The following is a 14,850-nucleotide window of genomic DNA, read 5'->3' as shown; positions in this document are numbered from 1 at the left end:
TGCCTCCTAACACCCGTGGCGGTGCGGGTGGAGGAGGGAGGGAGAGGGGAAGAGAGGTGTCCCCCTCCCAACCGTCTTAGAGCCCACGGCTGCGCCAGACCAAGCGCTGGGCGGAGGTGTGATGGGGGACGCGCTGGAAATCAGATTACATCCAAAGGTGCTGTTACCTGGGGCAGTGAGTGCTCCCCAGACAGCCGGGCGACCCCATCCTTCCTGCAATCGGAAAGAGCCTAGAAAAAAGGGAGGCTCTCGCCGGGCTCCGGAGCGTTTGGGAGCCAGGCAGAACCCCTCGCAACCCAAGCAACTACCGCCTGCCCGCACCTGTGCTCCCAGGGGGCGGAGCCTCCTTCAGGTGTGCTGCAGGGAGGACGGCGCGGAGAATCGAGGCCCGCCGCGGGAGTCTAAGTGTCCCCTTGCCCCCGCCCCGAAGAAATGCCAGGGGAGGAGCGGTTAATCCGCACCCGGCCACAGCGGGATCCACAGGCTCCGCCTGCCTCTTCGGAGGAAAGGGGAGAGCCCGCGGCGGCGCCGAGGGGGTTAAGAGGACTGCCCGCAGCTAGAGCGCGCTTAACCCTTCGGCGCCCGCGGGTCAGCCGAGCCAGGCCGGGGTGGCGGCCCCCCGAGTCCCACGCGGCGGCCACCGCGACCGCGCGGGCCGGGAGGGGAGAGCTGCGGGCAGGCCTCCGATCGCCCGGGCACTGCACGGCCCGTGGGAGGCCCAGAGCGGGCGGGGGGAGGGAGGGGGACGCGGCGGCGGGCGCGCAGCGTCGCCAGGGCGAAGCCGGCGTGCGGCGCGGCGCGGCGGGCGCGGAGCGAGCGAGCGAGCGCCTCCGTCCCCGGATGTGAGCTCGGGCTGCCCGCGGTCCCGAGCCAGCGGCGGCGCGGGCGGCGGCGGCGGCGGCGGGCACCGGGCACCGGGCACCGCGGCGGGCGGGCGGGCGGGCGGGCATGGGGGGCGCGCGGAGCGGCCCCGGCGGCCGGACCGGCATCCCCGCGGCATCCCTCCGCTAGAGGAGGAGACCAAGCCAATTCTCCTTTGCAGCAAAAAATTACATGTATATATTATCAAGATAATATATACATCTGATCTTATTTTTTTTTAAAAAAGTTTATTTTGCTCCGATTTTGAAAAAGAGGGAGCGTGGGTGGCCAGCGGTTTTTATAAATTATTCTTATTTTCTGTTATCTGTCCCCGTCCCTCCCCACCCCCTGCTGAAGCTTAAATAAGGGCAGGGACCGCGGCTCCTACCTATCGGTCACCCCCTTACCCGTTCCTCCCCCTCCCCAACGCCCAGCACAGTGCCCTGCACACAGTAGGCGCTCAATAAATGTTCGTGGATGATGATGATGATGATGATGAAAAAAATGCAGCATCAACGGCAGCAGCAAGCGGACCACGCGAACGGTGAGCAGCCAGAGCCTGGGCACCCGCTGCCAAATCTAATCCTTGTCATGGTCCTCCTCTTCCCACCCCCTCTTCCTTCTCACCCCCTCCCGTCTCTGATATGCTGGTGGGTTGAGGGGGTTGGAGAGGCTGCTTCTAGCTCGGTGTCATCTACATAGGGGAGATGCGTGACAGCCACTTCGTTCTCCCCTTCAGGCCTTGAATGTCAGAGTTAATTCTGCATTTGTGGGGTGGGGGCGGCTGTGGAGTCCGTGGAGTACTGTGCGGCCGGAGGGATGGTGAGCCGAGGTGATTCGGGTTTAGTGTCCTCGGGCTCAACTTTCCTCCAACGCTGAGCGATGGAAAGGGGGTGGCTGTGAGTCTTTAGCCTGAGCCCCCTTACCAGCCTCTTTTCGCCTTCCCCTCCTTCCCCGCCCCTTGGTTGACTAGAAAGAAGGTGTTTGGTGGCATCCTGAAAATTCTAGGATTGCCGGCTTTCACCCTTCCCGCCGGTGGGTAAAGCAACCCCCTCCCCTTGAGAGGGAGGCTGGGTCTTAGAATCGCCGGCTAGGGGGTCGGGTGGAACGCGTATTCCCGCTCCCTGCGCTGCTGTGCACACGTCGGTAACCTAGCAATGCCCGGGGAGTCGCTGCCGCTGTGGGGCTCCCCTCCCGAGCCGGCCGGGCACCACGTGCAGTTACCACGCTGGCCCGGCTGGATCGAGGGAAGCTGGAGCAGCTCCTGGCCAGCCCTCCTCCCTCCTCCTTGGAGGTCGCTTGAGTCCCCTACAACTCCCAAGGCTCGCAGCCTTCCCGTGGAGCGCTCCCCAAGGGAAGGCTTGGCACGAATCCTCCCCTGGCTCAGACCTCTGTTGCCCTTCCCTGTGAACCCCTTCTCCGGCGGCTGGTCAGGCAGACCTGTGCTTACTTTGACTCTCCCTTGCTCTTTATTTAGCAAGAATTGGTCTTGCAAATGCCCATTCCTCTACCGCTGTCACCAGTCTCACTTTGACTTGTCTCAGTGAGGAGGTTGTGACCCAAGGCAGGCAGGTGCCTGGAAGACTTGCCTGGGTGTTGGCCTGACCCCAAGCTGGATGGGGCTTTGCACATGAAGCCCCTGTGGAGTTCTACCCTCTGTGCACTTGGATGCCATCCGACACTGAGGTGATTGCTGTTTAGGCCTTGAGGGCCTCTGGCATAACCCAGCCTGTCTATCCTAGGTGTAAGGGTGCAGGCTGCCTGCCTTGTCTGTTTCTCTGGATGCTGGCTTGGCTGCTGCGGCTGCAATTTAAAATGCAAAAAAGCCCTAAAGATGTTTTCTGTTTTCGGAAGCCTGTGGAGGAAATGAGTCCCAAGCATCATGAATTTTCATTTGCAGGAAGTGTCAGTGCATAATCTAGATATTTGTTGTGGGGCTTTTGGTATTGCCCTGGTGCCAGTGGAGGATTTTTTTCCATGCTGAAAAAAATGTATTTGTGGCTGTGGAAAGATGTTGGAGTAACACCCTGAAAATGATTAAGACTATTGAATTATTGGCACTGCCTTTTTTGTGTGTATGTGATGGTAGTTATTTTGAAGAAAAGCTGTTGTGTATGTCTCTGTTAACTCATCAGAGATAAATGGGTTTTAAAAGTCAAGAAAGAAGTGGAATAAAATGGGGGAATGACCTCAGTTTGTCTGAAGAAATGCACTGAAAGGCTCCTTGTGGAGACAGGGATGTAGAGAGGTACTAACCCACTGGGTGTGATGCAGCAGTGGTCCTGTGTTACTGACACTTTGGGCAGAGCACGGGGACTTTTCTTGCTGCTCTGGCTGACCAAACCCTGCTTCTGAAAAGTAGGACATGAGGTCCCAAATGGAACCATGGGGATGATTCCCCCTATTCTTGATGGGTAACCACCTTTGCTTTCTTCTGACACTGGAGTCTTACTGTTTTGTTTTGTTTTTTAATTTTTCTTTTTCTCCTTCTTCCCAGAGGCAAACTATGCAAGAGGCACCAGGCTCCCTCTTTCTGGTGAAGGACCAACTTCTCAGCCGAATAGCTCCAAGCAAACTGTCCTGTCTTGGCAAGCCGCAATCGATGCTGCTAGACAGGCCAAGGCTGCCCAAACTATGAGCACCTCCGCACCCCCACCTGTAGGATCTCTCTCCCAAAGAAAACGTCAGCAATACGCCAAGAGCAAAAAACAGGGTAACTCGTCCAACAGCCGACCTGCCCGTGCCCTTTTCTGTTTGTCACTCAATAACCCCATCCGAAGAGCCTGCATTAGTATAGTGGAATGGAAGTATCCTTTTTTAGGGGAAGTCTTTCTCATTTTCTCTTTTACCATCTGTTCTTTAAAAGGATTTGCTTTCTGAAATGGCACTTACAAAGTGATAGCAGTCTGGAATGTGAGCAACAGAGAGGCTGTATGTAGAAGGTTTCATGGTATATAATTTCCTGTCTCCTCAGGGTGCAGAGGGGTATCTCTGTGGGTATATTTAGAATACTCTGTGTGTGTGTGTGTGTGTGTAGTGGTGGGGGAGGGAGTGACAACCTGAAAATTCAAAATGGTAGATAATTAAAATATGAAACTACCCTTTGGTCATCTGACTCTAGATAGTTCCTTTAAACACACCATTGTTTTTCAGCAGCGGTATGCACTGAACCTATTGCAAGTAAGGTGTGCTGATTAAAAAAAGACTACTAGAAATAAATATGTTTTTGACCTTTAGTGGCATCTTCTCATTCTACTGTTTGGAATTTACTTCGGAAACTCCAATTAATACTAAAGCTGCTTCTAGGTCTGACATTTGGTGAGTCTGATGTTCAGGTAGCTACAAATATGAACGCTTGCTTCACAGGGAGGGAGCGATTTGCTCCTCAGTGCTAAGACTTCCTGGAATTTCCTTTTGACAAGTTCCCAAACAGCATTTGAAACGTGAGCAGGAGGGAGCCTGTGAAGGGAGAGGTTGGTGTCTGCCTCTTCTTCCTGAGCCTGGCTAAGTTAGAGCACAGCCCTCACAGTGGAGGAATTTGCAGTTGCTGCCTTTATAAAAAAAATTCTGTCTGTGTCCTTGGACTGGAGTTACATTTCTGGGTGTCTCCTTTGTATTTTTAAAACTGAACTCCAAATGCCTCAAGAGGGCTGTTAGCTCCCAGATCTTGGAAAACTGGGTGCTTTGCCTGCTCACCCCCTTCCCCAAACCTAGAGGCCAGGCTCCAGTGCCTGCCACCCTTCAGAAGAGGTTGACTGAGGCCTTTCTGAGCAAATGGCTTTCTAATTAGGCAGATGATTCACTGATTTGCGTAAAACACAGCATTTCCTTTTCCCAGAAGTATTGTGGGGCTACCCAGGGCCTTAGAGCGATTCCCAATGATAGGAAGGAGTATGAACAGAGGGCTTCCCCACTGAGCCCAGTGAGGAGGGGCCACGCTCCACAGGGAGGCGGTCGGAGCCCTGGCTGCAAACTGGAGCTGTACCCCCCTTATAACTTGAGTACCTAGCTAGGCAGCTCTTTGCACACCCTCTGTCTCAGCTGGCTGTTTTCTGTGCTCAAGGATTTGCATGAAAATGAGGTAACTGTCTAGAAAGGTTTTGGAGAGAGTAGCCAAGGGTCAGATTTGAGGGGTTTTCATGTGCATTTCCTTTTTTCAACAGTTGTATCCTCTCTAGAAGGAGTTGCAGAGTCTCTCACATGCCTGGGGTCATGTGGATGTGTTTTCTCTTTAGGTTCTTTTTTGAGCCTGAGGAAGAACACTGGTGTTGGCCCAGGAGGGAGCTAGGTCAACAGGGTGTCCCTCAGCGGCATGGCTGGAGTCAGAGGCAGTAATTGTACTTAGCCAGCGCAATCTCCTCCTCCTCAGGTTGGCTTGACGTGACTCTGAGTAAGCAGAGACCTCTCGGTAGTGTCATTAATTTCATGTGTAGTGAGGTGGGAGGCCTGATGCTGTGTCTCTTGGTGCACAGTAATTTGTATATAGGAATTTATGTGAATGGAGTGAATTCCTGGATCGTGTGGTGGATTCCTGTTCCTGCACTGCGAGGCACATGTGTACAGGAACTAGGGGCTGTGGCTGCCAGTACCGGGAGAAGCCGACCTACCATTGGGACAATCTGTGGAATAGATTCTGAAACGATATATGATTTGTTTTTTCAAATGACAGTTTCCTTCAATTTCAGGGAGCAGGATGCAGACAGCCTCCTAGAGCCAGCTGTGCCAGACTCCATCAGCACTAGGAGAGTGACTTTTTACACGCTTTTAGAGTTTATGTGCAGGCTCGGCATTGTGTCCTGCACTTAGGGGAACGAGGAAGGAATATTTAGGATCAGACCCATCTAGTTCTCTATTGCTCTGTTCTGCTTAGCTTGTGAGAATCTTGGGGCAGTGAGATGGCATCTAGCAATACCTGGAGTCTGAAACTGGACCACCATAAAGGAAAAAATACTCTTATGTTTGGCCTTCCTGAACAGCATTAGTACTTCTCAGATTTGCTGGCTTCTCATTTAGGTAATAGGAAATTAAAAAGGCAGAATGGTGGTGTGGGGGAGAGAAGAGACAGTCAGTGTTTTTCTATGTAGGATGACATTAAGGCAGTTGACTTTTAAAACTTTGGTAGGAACTGCCAGAAGGAAAAATGAAAAGAAGATTCTGAAGTTTTTGAGGTGGACTGTCTTACAATTGGATCCCAACGTAAGAGATTTTGTAATACTAGATGCGTTAAAAGAATAAATATGAGGGAAGGATAACTGGCTTTAAAAATAAGCCCATCGGATGAATAAGGGAATGATGTATTTCACATCCATATTTCAGTGAGTGTTCAACTTCTTCAGGGGGCAGAGGTTTCATGAAATTCAAGGTACCCCCAGAGACGTGAGGGGCCTTTGTTTTCTTTGGCATCATTGGATTTCCCAGAAGGAAATCAGGATGAATTGGGAAGGGTCTGTTCATACCCTCAAAGCTTTAGGACTTGGAGGTGTCTGGTTAAATGGTGGCCTTGTCTTTTGTGGGTAAGCATATGGGAGAAACAGTGCTGTACAACCAAGTCCAGAGTTGGAGATTAGATTGGTATTCATGAAACCTTGCATTTGAAAAGACTGAAAACCGAGAGAAGAAAAACAGTCATTTTGGCAGATGTCAAATTTTGTATTGCCAGTTTTGACAATGTCTCTGAATAACACCAGAATGTTTAAGCAAGTATCTGTTGAAGGCTGCTCTCAGAGTGATTCTTCCAGACAGACCCCCGAGATTTAGAGATGTTAAATTGAACTCTGAAGACGTCTGGTGCTGATTTCTTATTACTTTTTATTTAATTTGGTTGTAAGTTGAACACAATAACAGTACATTATATACAGCTCCAGTCCAGCTCTCATCTGAAACAGTGATAACCACTGATTAGTAAAAGCAGGAGAGGGAGGTGAAGCCTGGTTTGCTTGTTACGGTGTCTGAAGTATTGGAACTGCCATGAGATAGTCACAGGTGGAATGGAAGATGTCTTTGCTGACCGGCCTGTGCCAGTCCAGACAGGAGATTCAGACTGACCCAGCCAAGAATAGCCTCCAAGAAAACAGCTCTAACACATGGTGGCAAGGATTTGTGGAAGAGATTTGTCTCACGATGGCTTCTCTTTGTGTCTGCAACAGCCAGGAATTTAGCTTTCTAAGGCCCTTGTTGCTTTTAAAATGACAGGAAGCAGAAGCTTGGTTTGCACAGTGCCCTAATTGGATGTACTTTTAGGTTTTCATATAAAACGTCCCACAGAAGAATGAGTGTAATGTGAGCCTTGTAACAGAAGAAAAGGACATGGGGAGGTCATTTGATAGGAAGATCCGCAGTGAGTTGACCACTGACGATTACTCCTGCTGGAAACTTAGTAGTTGCAGCAGTCAGTGGAATAAGGATTTGTGTGTGTAATTTTAATTTAAAAAGCAATTCAAAAGTGGTGTGATTGGGAGTGTGATGAGAGAGATGGTGTATGCTGACATAACACATATATACCTTAACAAAAATTTTCAGACCATTTGACATATTTATATTATTGGCTATTTTTGCCAATTGTGTGGCCTTAGCTATTTACATCCCATTCCCTGAAGATGATTCTAATTCAACAAATCATAATTTGGTAAGTGTCCTTAGAGTTCCTGCTTATCCTGGTGTGTGTTTGTCATTTGCCTTTGTACCGAAGCTGGCAGCTGGCTTTCTGGGTGGTTGAAGTTTACAGCTACGCATGTGATGTTTCACAGAGCTTTGAAACACTGGTGTGTGTGTGTGTGTTTTTTTTTTAACCTGCATTCTCAAATTTATACTGAATGAAAGTGTTTAAAGACATGAATCTTGTATAAATAGATGTGGACCTTTTTATGGAAGACATTTGTAGCAGATTTAAAAATAACTTTTCTCTCCATATAGGCTTTCTTTTGTCTACCATTCTTTCCCTCATAATGTTAGCTTTTTTTTTAATTAAAAAAAATTTAACCCAGTGTTATTTGGGAGCAGTGGGTACTTTGCTCAATTTTTCTGATAAGTAGAGAGTTATTGTAGTTATTATATATGAACTGTTAATTTTTACAGAAGTAGAATATAACAAAACTAATCCACATAGAGCATAATTTGGAGAATAATACAGTATAGTATCAAAGTTCCTGCTCTTAGCCTATGAAATGCTCCAAGATAAAATGATTCTACGGTGAAATAAATTGAGATACTTCCAATACTTTATTGCCCTCTTAAAGATTTATGGTGCACATTAATTCAGTAAAAGCTCCAGAAAGGTCTGTAGTTAAAAAACCAGTTTCATTTTGTTTAACTCAGCTAGTCCCTAAAAGTAATTGGTCATGGATTCTTTAAACATTTTTTGGCAGAACGCATCACAGTGTTTCATGGAACTTCCTTTGGGAAAGGTTGATATAGTTAAAAAAAAAAAAAAAAAGAAAAAGCACTAGAGTGGGACTAGGAGTTGTCCTACTTGGCTGTCAACTGGCTGAATCTTGGGGCATTTATTTGCATACCTTTTCTGCACTGCCCAACTGTCCATTGATGGGATTGGGTGAGACAATCAGGAGAGTTGTTTTTACCTCTGACATTCTGTCATCTTTCCTTGATGATTCAGAAGCTGTTTCAGGATTTTTCTGGGGCTGTAGCATCGCCTTTGTAGGGCTCAGTCCTTCCTAACGAGGCCATGCAGAAAGGAGGTAAATGAGGGGCTGGGCCTGGATAACAGGAAACCCTCTCTCTTGTATTGCCTTCCCCTCTTTTAGCTGGTTCCATTTGTTTTTGGTTTCTCGTGTTGAAGCTGTATTTTCGTCTGGCTGGATGTTCTTAACTGAGTGTTGTAAAGGAAAAACTAGTGTGGGGAGAGCTCTGCTGGGTTCTGAAGATGTTGACATTGTGTTCCTGTGATTTTAGACTTCATAGTTTACGTATAGGATATCATATTACACTTAAAATGTGTGGCATATTTCAGCATGATGTCTCTTCATATTTGGCCTTCTGTAGTCTGATGTCTAGAGAATTTTAAAACACTTTGGATACTGCTACTGAAAGTACAACTGTAAATGGAAGTTGGATCACATATACAGCCTCATTATTAGTGTATATTCATCCTGTGCTAGAGATGAGTTGTGTGATTTTGGGTATTTTAAATAGCTTCTGATTTGGTCATAGACATGTGACATTATAGATAGTCATTTCAAAGGAAAAGCAGAAGTAGTGAAAAGCCCCCATCAATGGGGCTAGGCCACAGATGGTGTCAGCTTGTTACCAAATTTAACAACGTGGATGGTGACCCAGTTTGTTGCTTTTTGTAGCTCAAGAGAACATGATTAAACAAACTTAGAAAATAAATACCTTTCAGAAAGGCAGATTAATTCAGATCAATGGAATAATTAATGTAGCTGCATGTGTAAGTCAATTAATACTCTGATTCTTTTTTCCCAGGGAAATTCAGGGCACTAATGTAAGTACTGTCAGACCATTTGGATTTGTCAGCTAATAAGGGAGGGAATAAAATATAGGAAATGGATAAATCTCCTTTCCTCCCTCTGGCAATCCCTCCCCAGTGGATCTTTTCTTGACAGTTCTTAAACACTGGTCTTTTTTGGGTGGGAGAGGGAGGTGTGTTAGTTTGGCAGGCCTTCCTAAAAACCAACATGTATTCCTTTGACCTCTCAGTATCCTGAAACTCATAGCATTCAAGTTTGTGTCTTGTGCTCACTTAAATGGTCCCATAGTTAGATGAGTTTTGTCTCTGCCTAACTCATTAAATATTTCCTTTCCCACTGTGGGAAGGGAAGATATATGCGGATTTCCCCCTGACTCTTAGCAAGGTCCCATGCCATGTCAGTCCTCTTGCCAGGGAGCAGGTTTGTTTTGTTTTGTTTTGTTTTTTAATACATTTGACCCAATTTGTACCAAAGTGATTGCTCTATTTTTGGGGTTGGTTTAGAGGCAGCTGAACAAAGCTTATTTTTCATCTGTAGTAAACACCTTTCAATTAATGTGAACGGCAAAACAAAGGGCAGAGACCAATACAGTTGTATGTGTCAGGGAGCTGGTGGTTTCCTCTGCCTCTGAGCTCTGTCAGGAATGTGGATGTTGACCACCTGGAGTAAGATTCAGGGCCATCTTGGTGGAAGATGTTTCTGCCTGTTGCAGGTAGTTTGTAGGGAGGTTATTACTTTTGTTGGAGAAGAAATGCGGCTGTCATCCTTGATCCAGTGTGTGTCTGGTCTCGGTTATATGTAACTCATCTAGCTTTGGGGATTTGGAGACTACCTTGGGGGCAGTTAAGTTTTCCCAGAGTTAGATTAAAAAAATATATATATGTATATAAACAGTCTCAAGTTTTTGTACAGCTTTCATTGTTGGACTCTCAGGGACTAGTGGAGGCTGAAGCCATGGAAACGGTGCAGCTCAGTTCCCACAGCAATATCCCTCCTAGATCAGTCAGTAGCAGGGTTTCCTCTCCACTTATTGAAAGTGTATATCATTTATTTAATTTTCTTCCTGGCATGGGGCAGGGGAAAGGGAGTGCTTCTTCACAGAGTGTCAGAGTAAGGATGATCACAGTCCTGTACTTCACTGTGCTAGAAAATGCTTTATTTTGCTTCCCAAACTTCAGTTTCTCATAAGCACACTGCTGTGGCTGAACCGTGTGCATCTGTACATCCTGTTCCTGGTACTCCCACACCCACCCCCAGGCTGCCGCCCAGTTCTTTGTAGTGCTGAATGGCCTCAAATGAGAACTGTCCAGAGAGGGGCGCTCACCAGCCAGTCCAGACTTTCCTTGATGTCTGCTGGTGACTGCAGCCTCTGAGGACAAGGCGTGCGGCCCATGGTGCTCTGTCCCTTGACCAGGCCAAGTGCCTGGTGCCTATCAGGTGCTCAGTAAATGCTTGTTAAACTCAGCGAAAAGTTAACTAAGTCTTTGATTCCCTTTTTGTCCCCTTTGCTGTTGAGCCCATTTATTTGTGGTTTTAGACTGTTGACACTTGGCCTCTGCAAAATCCCTCACGTCTTCCCCTTCCTCTCCACTCACGTTACAGCCATGACTTCTGCTAGAGGAGTGATCCTGAGGCTTCAGGGGCTGCCCCTGCCCTGCCCGAGGGGAGGCCAGACCCCATGGCCAGGTCTTTCTTGGTCCGTTCAACCTGTTCTGGTTTATCCTTCACTCCTCTCCTTCATAGTGCCCCCCAACCCCATTTGTCTACCAGCCGTTCCTCAGCACCCTTCCCTCCTCTTCTCCACCCATGGCCTTTTCTCCATTTGAAATGCCTCTTCCTCCTCACCACCCTTTCATCAGTGTCACTGTCCTTAGAGCTGTTCAGGAGTAATCTCAAAGGACGGCTCTTCCGTGAAGCCTTTTTCTTTCTTTCTTTCTTTTAATTCTTATTTTTTATCAATGTGTAGTCTATTTACAATGTTAGTTTAAAGTGTACAGTAAAGCGATTCAGTTATACATACACATTATACATATATATATATTTTCAGATTCTTTCAGTGAAGCCTTTTCTGACCCTGATTGGAAGTAACACACTTATCTGACTGTCTCTCGTGGCACTTGGCACATAAAACACCCTGTATTTTAGTTATTTATGTGCACATCTTATCTTCATCTTATCAAGCATCTTTGCAATACAGTTCATAGTGAATCACTTTGGAACCCCAGCAGCGCCTGCCCTGACGGTGTGCAGTGGATCTTCATAAAGGTGGGCGGGTTGTTGATGGCTGAATGCACGCTCTCTCAGGAGAAGCACCTCACCCAGTCTCTCCTCTGAGCCATATTTAGGATTTCCTTGGGTGGCAGGTCTGTCTCTGGACTCCTGGAGGTCCTTGGCTGTGGGTGGGTGGGAAATTCCAAGTGTTTTACTCCTGAAGAGCTTAGGGTCTCGTGACCCTGCTTCTTGTGCACCTCTTGCTGAAGGAGCATCAGAGCTGGGTTTCTGAGCAGAGCAGTCTTGGACATTTTGTGCTCTGGCTCAGAGCTCAGGGTAGCAGAATGGTGGGAGCATCTCTGGAAAGCAGTGCCAGCTGGGGACTCTCGTCAGTGGAACCAAATGCCTTACAATGGCCAGGACCATTGTGGGACAGCCCACTTTGATTGCATTCTCTCCTCCATGGCTGAGACCTCCATGCACAGTGTTTCCTGTGCTTAAAAAGTGAGGTCATTGACTCTGTATGATCTGTAGTTTAGCATCTCATGTAGTGAGCGGTGTGGATCAAAACACCTGAGACACAGTTTTATAACTTGGGTCCTTGGGCTTTGCCTATGGGGTGACTTTTAGTTCTGTACCTCATCTACTCTGCATCTTTGCTCTGTTGTCTTTCTGTTTGAATTGCATGTTCTTCCTTCTTTGTGCCTGGATTCTGTCTGTTTTTCTAGGACAGCTGGTGTGCTGCCCTCAGTTCAGCCTTCTCTGATCCTTGTCCCCACCTCCTACCCCACCTGCTGTGTGTAAGTAATACTTGCTTTCTCCCTGCAGTCCCATAAGCATGGTAAATTCTCCTTTTTACAGATATTAGCCCCTTTCTGCCTTATTTTATAACTGCTGCAGGAAGTGGCTTGGTGTGCAGTGTGTGGTTCTGCACATGGGCTCTGGGGTCTAACAGCCTGACTCTTTGGCTGGTGAACTGAGTGACTTTGGATGAAACCAGTATATTCCTAGAGGCTGAGGCTGGAGCCTGATTGATATCGACGGTGTGGTGAACTTAACCCTGGGTGGCACACAGTAGGCACATTAGGAAATGCATGTGTGATGACTAGGTACATAAATGAATGAAGGTACAGGGGCTCCACGGTATGTCCTTATAGATCAGTAGTTAATTTTCAACAATTGGCTAATGATTAATGTTTGCTCGAGAGGCTGACTTTCATTGTCCAATATTAATGAGAATCCCAGGAAACACCTGTCAGAGTTTGCCTTGAATTTCAGAATTGATCTTTCTTGACAAATTTACTCTATATCTGAAGCAAGAGAGTAGGAAGACAAGTACTTGATACTTTTTGAATCCCTACGTCATAAGCTAACTTCTGTATTCAGAATTGTGTGTGAGCCATGTGTGAGTAGTGGTACTTGGGTAGGTGTGTGTGTCACATTTCGTGTGAATGTTGGTGGAGGAAGAGCAGCAAAATGACCAGAGTAGATGGACTTGTGTAGTAACACTTAACCCAGAGCTGGTTTCCTGATCATAAACGGTACATAAATATACCTTGTACAAATAATTGCATTTCTTTTGTAGTCTTACCTCATGTTGACAAAGAACAAGTTACCTAGCTTGATCTTTTATTGAACAGGCCTTGAGTATTAGTTGTTTTTCAGAAATCAAACCCAACTCTTAGAGAATTCAGATTTACAACTATTTAAATTCCTTAAGAAGAATTCCAGAAGGGCCTCACTCTTTTGATTGGTTTGTTAAAAAGTGATCTCATTGTTATATAGACACTCTGTGAATACTAGAACTTCCCTGCTCAGACCTTTTAAAAATGAGCCTATCTTGGAGTGAGGCTGTATTGGTGTATTGGCCAGAACTTGTGTGTGTTTTTGTAATTTATTAACTTAGCTAAGGGACAAGTCCAAGAGGTAGACACTATATCAGATACAACTGGAAAGGGGGCTTAAAAGAGGTTATGGAGCAGGGGAGGGTATAGCTCAGTGGTAGAGTGCATGCTTAGCATGCACAGGGTCCTGAGTTTAATCCCCACTACCTCTGTTAAAATAAGTAAATAAATCTAATTACCGCCCCCCGCCAAAACCCCCAAACCAACAACAACAAAAACAAAACAAAAAAAGAGTTTTTTTTTAAAAGAGGGTCTCAGGATCCCACCCTGCACCCCAGCCCTCAAGTCTCTGAGGCAGAGTCTGACTGGCCTCCAGAAGGTCCCCCTCACACACAGTCTGAAATGTGCATCCCCTCAGTCCATTTGGGGCAGGGTCTTCGGGGAGATGCATTCCTTCCTTAACCTCAGCTTAAGTGTGATATTGTAAAAATGATTGTGTGAGAACAGGAGACCCCTGTAGCAGATCTGTGGATAGTTTCCTATTTTAACCTTCACCATCTCCCTTTAATTTTTTTTTATTGAATTATAGTCAGTTTACAATGTTGTGTCAATTTCCAGTGTAGAGCATAATTTTTCAGTTATACATGAATATAATCATTGTCACATTCTTTTTCACCGTGTGCTACCGCAAGATCTTGTATGTATTTCCCTGTGCTATACACCTTTAATTTTTAACTGTCTGTACAACATAAGAAGTATCTGATACAGAGGGGTCCACTTGCCCAGCAGTAGAGACACGTCTTGTGAACTACTGTTGGTGGTGGTGGGGTGGGGACTCCATCACAGACCCTCAGCAGCTCCTCCTCTAGGAAAATCCCTAAGGAAATTGCAGAGGCTCTGAAATCCTGGTGGCTGAGTGGAGTGTTACTGTTGCTTGGATGATGTGCCAAGGGAGGGGATGTTGGTGGGTGTCCTTGCCCTGTGGGGTGAGGGTGGGGGTTGGTAGCTCATCTACAAATAGATGTAAATCTCCTATCATGCTCCCACTCTTGGGGTTCTCTGCTGTCAGCACTATAGGATATGTCCCCAAGTCCTGTTCTGACCTTGTGATCAAAATAAGGAAAGTGCCAGAAGGCATCTTTCCTTTTTAATGTGAGTGAGATTGGTATTCTTGCAGCTGGAGTTCTTGTGGGCAGTGAGGCTGTTTTGCTGGGCAGGTGGAGCTGGCACTGGGAGGTGGGGAGGTGGGCACAGTGAGAAAAACTGAAGATGGGTTTGAAGGAGGAACTTTCTGAGCGTTTCTGTGTGTGTGTGTGTGTGTGTGTGTGAGAGAGAGAGAGAGAGAGAGAGAGTGTGAGAGCGAGAGAGCGAGAGAGAGAGAGAGCTGGGGGAAAAGTGTAGTGGGTGGATGGAACCTTGGGTGTTTTTGACATGCACCTTCTAGGATGCAGCCTTCTTCTGGTGATGTTAACCAAGCAGGGCCCCAGACA

General features: G+C 46.9%; 1 protein-coding gene across 4 annotated transcripts in view; it reads left to right on the top strand.

Annotated features, from left to right (window-relative positions):
* The first annotated feature begins 1,008 nt into the window (after positions 1-1,008).
* Positions 1,009-14,850, top strand: part of CACNA1D (calcium voltage-gated channel subunit alpha1 D) — a 296,376-nt gene continuing 282,534 nt past the window's right edge. For all 4 annotated transcript variants that reach the window (XM_064496422.1, XM_064496423.1, XM_031470549.2 and 1 more), the window contains exons 1-3: positions 1,009-1,405; positions 3,359-3,668; positions 7,381-7,486. In XM_064496422.1, coding sequence (XP_064352492.1) covers positions 1,339-1,405; positions 3,359-3,668; positions 7,381-7,486 — 483 coding nt within the window. In that variant the 5' untranslated portion in view covers positions 1,009-1,338. The remainder of the gene's footprint in view (positions 1,406-3,358; positions 3,669-7,380; positions 7,487-14,850) is intronic.

Source organism: Camelus dromedarius, chromosome 17 (genome assembly GCF_036321535.1).
Source record: "Camelus dromedarius isolate mCamDro1 chromosome 17, mCamDro1.pat, whole genome shotgun sequence".
NCBI lineage: Eukaryota > Metazoa > Chordata > Mammalia > Artiodactyla > Camelidae > Camelus > Camelus dromedarius.
Note: the sequence above shows the minus strand (reverse complement) of the source record. Positions and strands in the feature narration are given on the sequence as shown.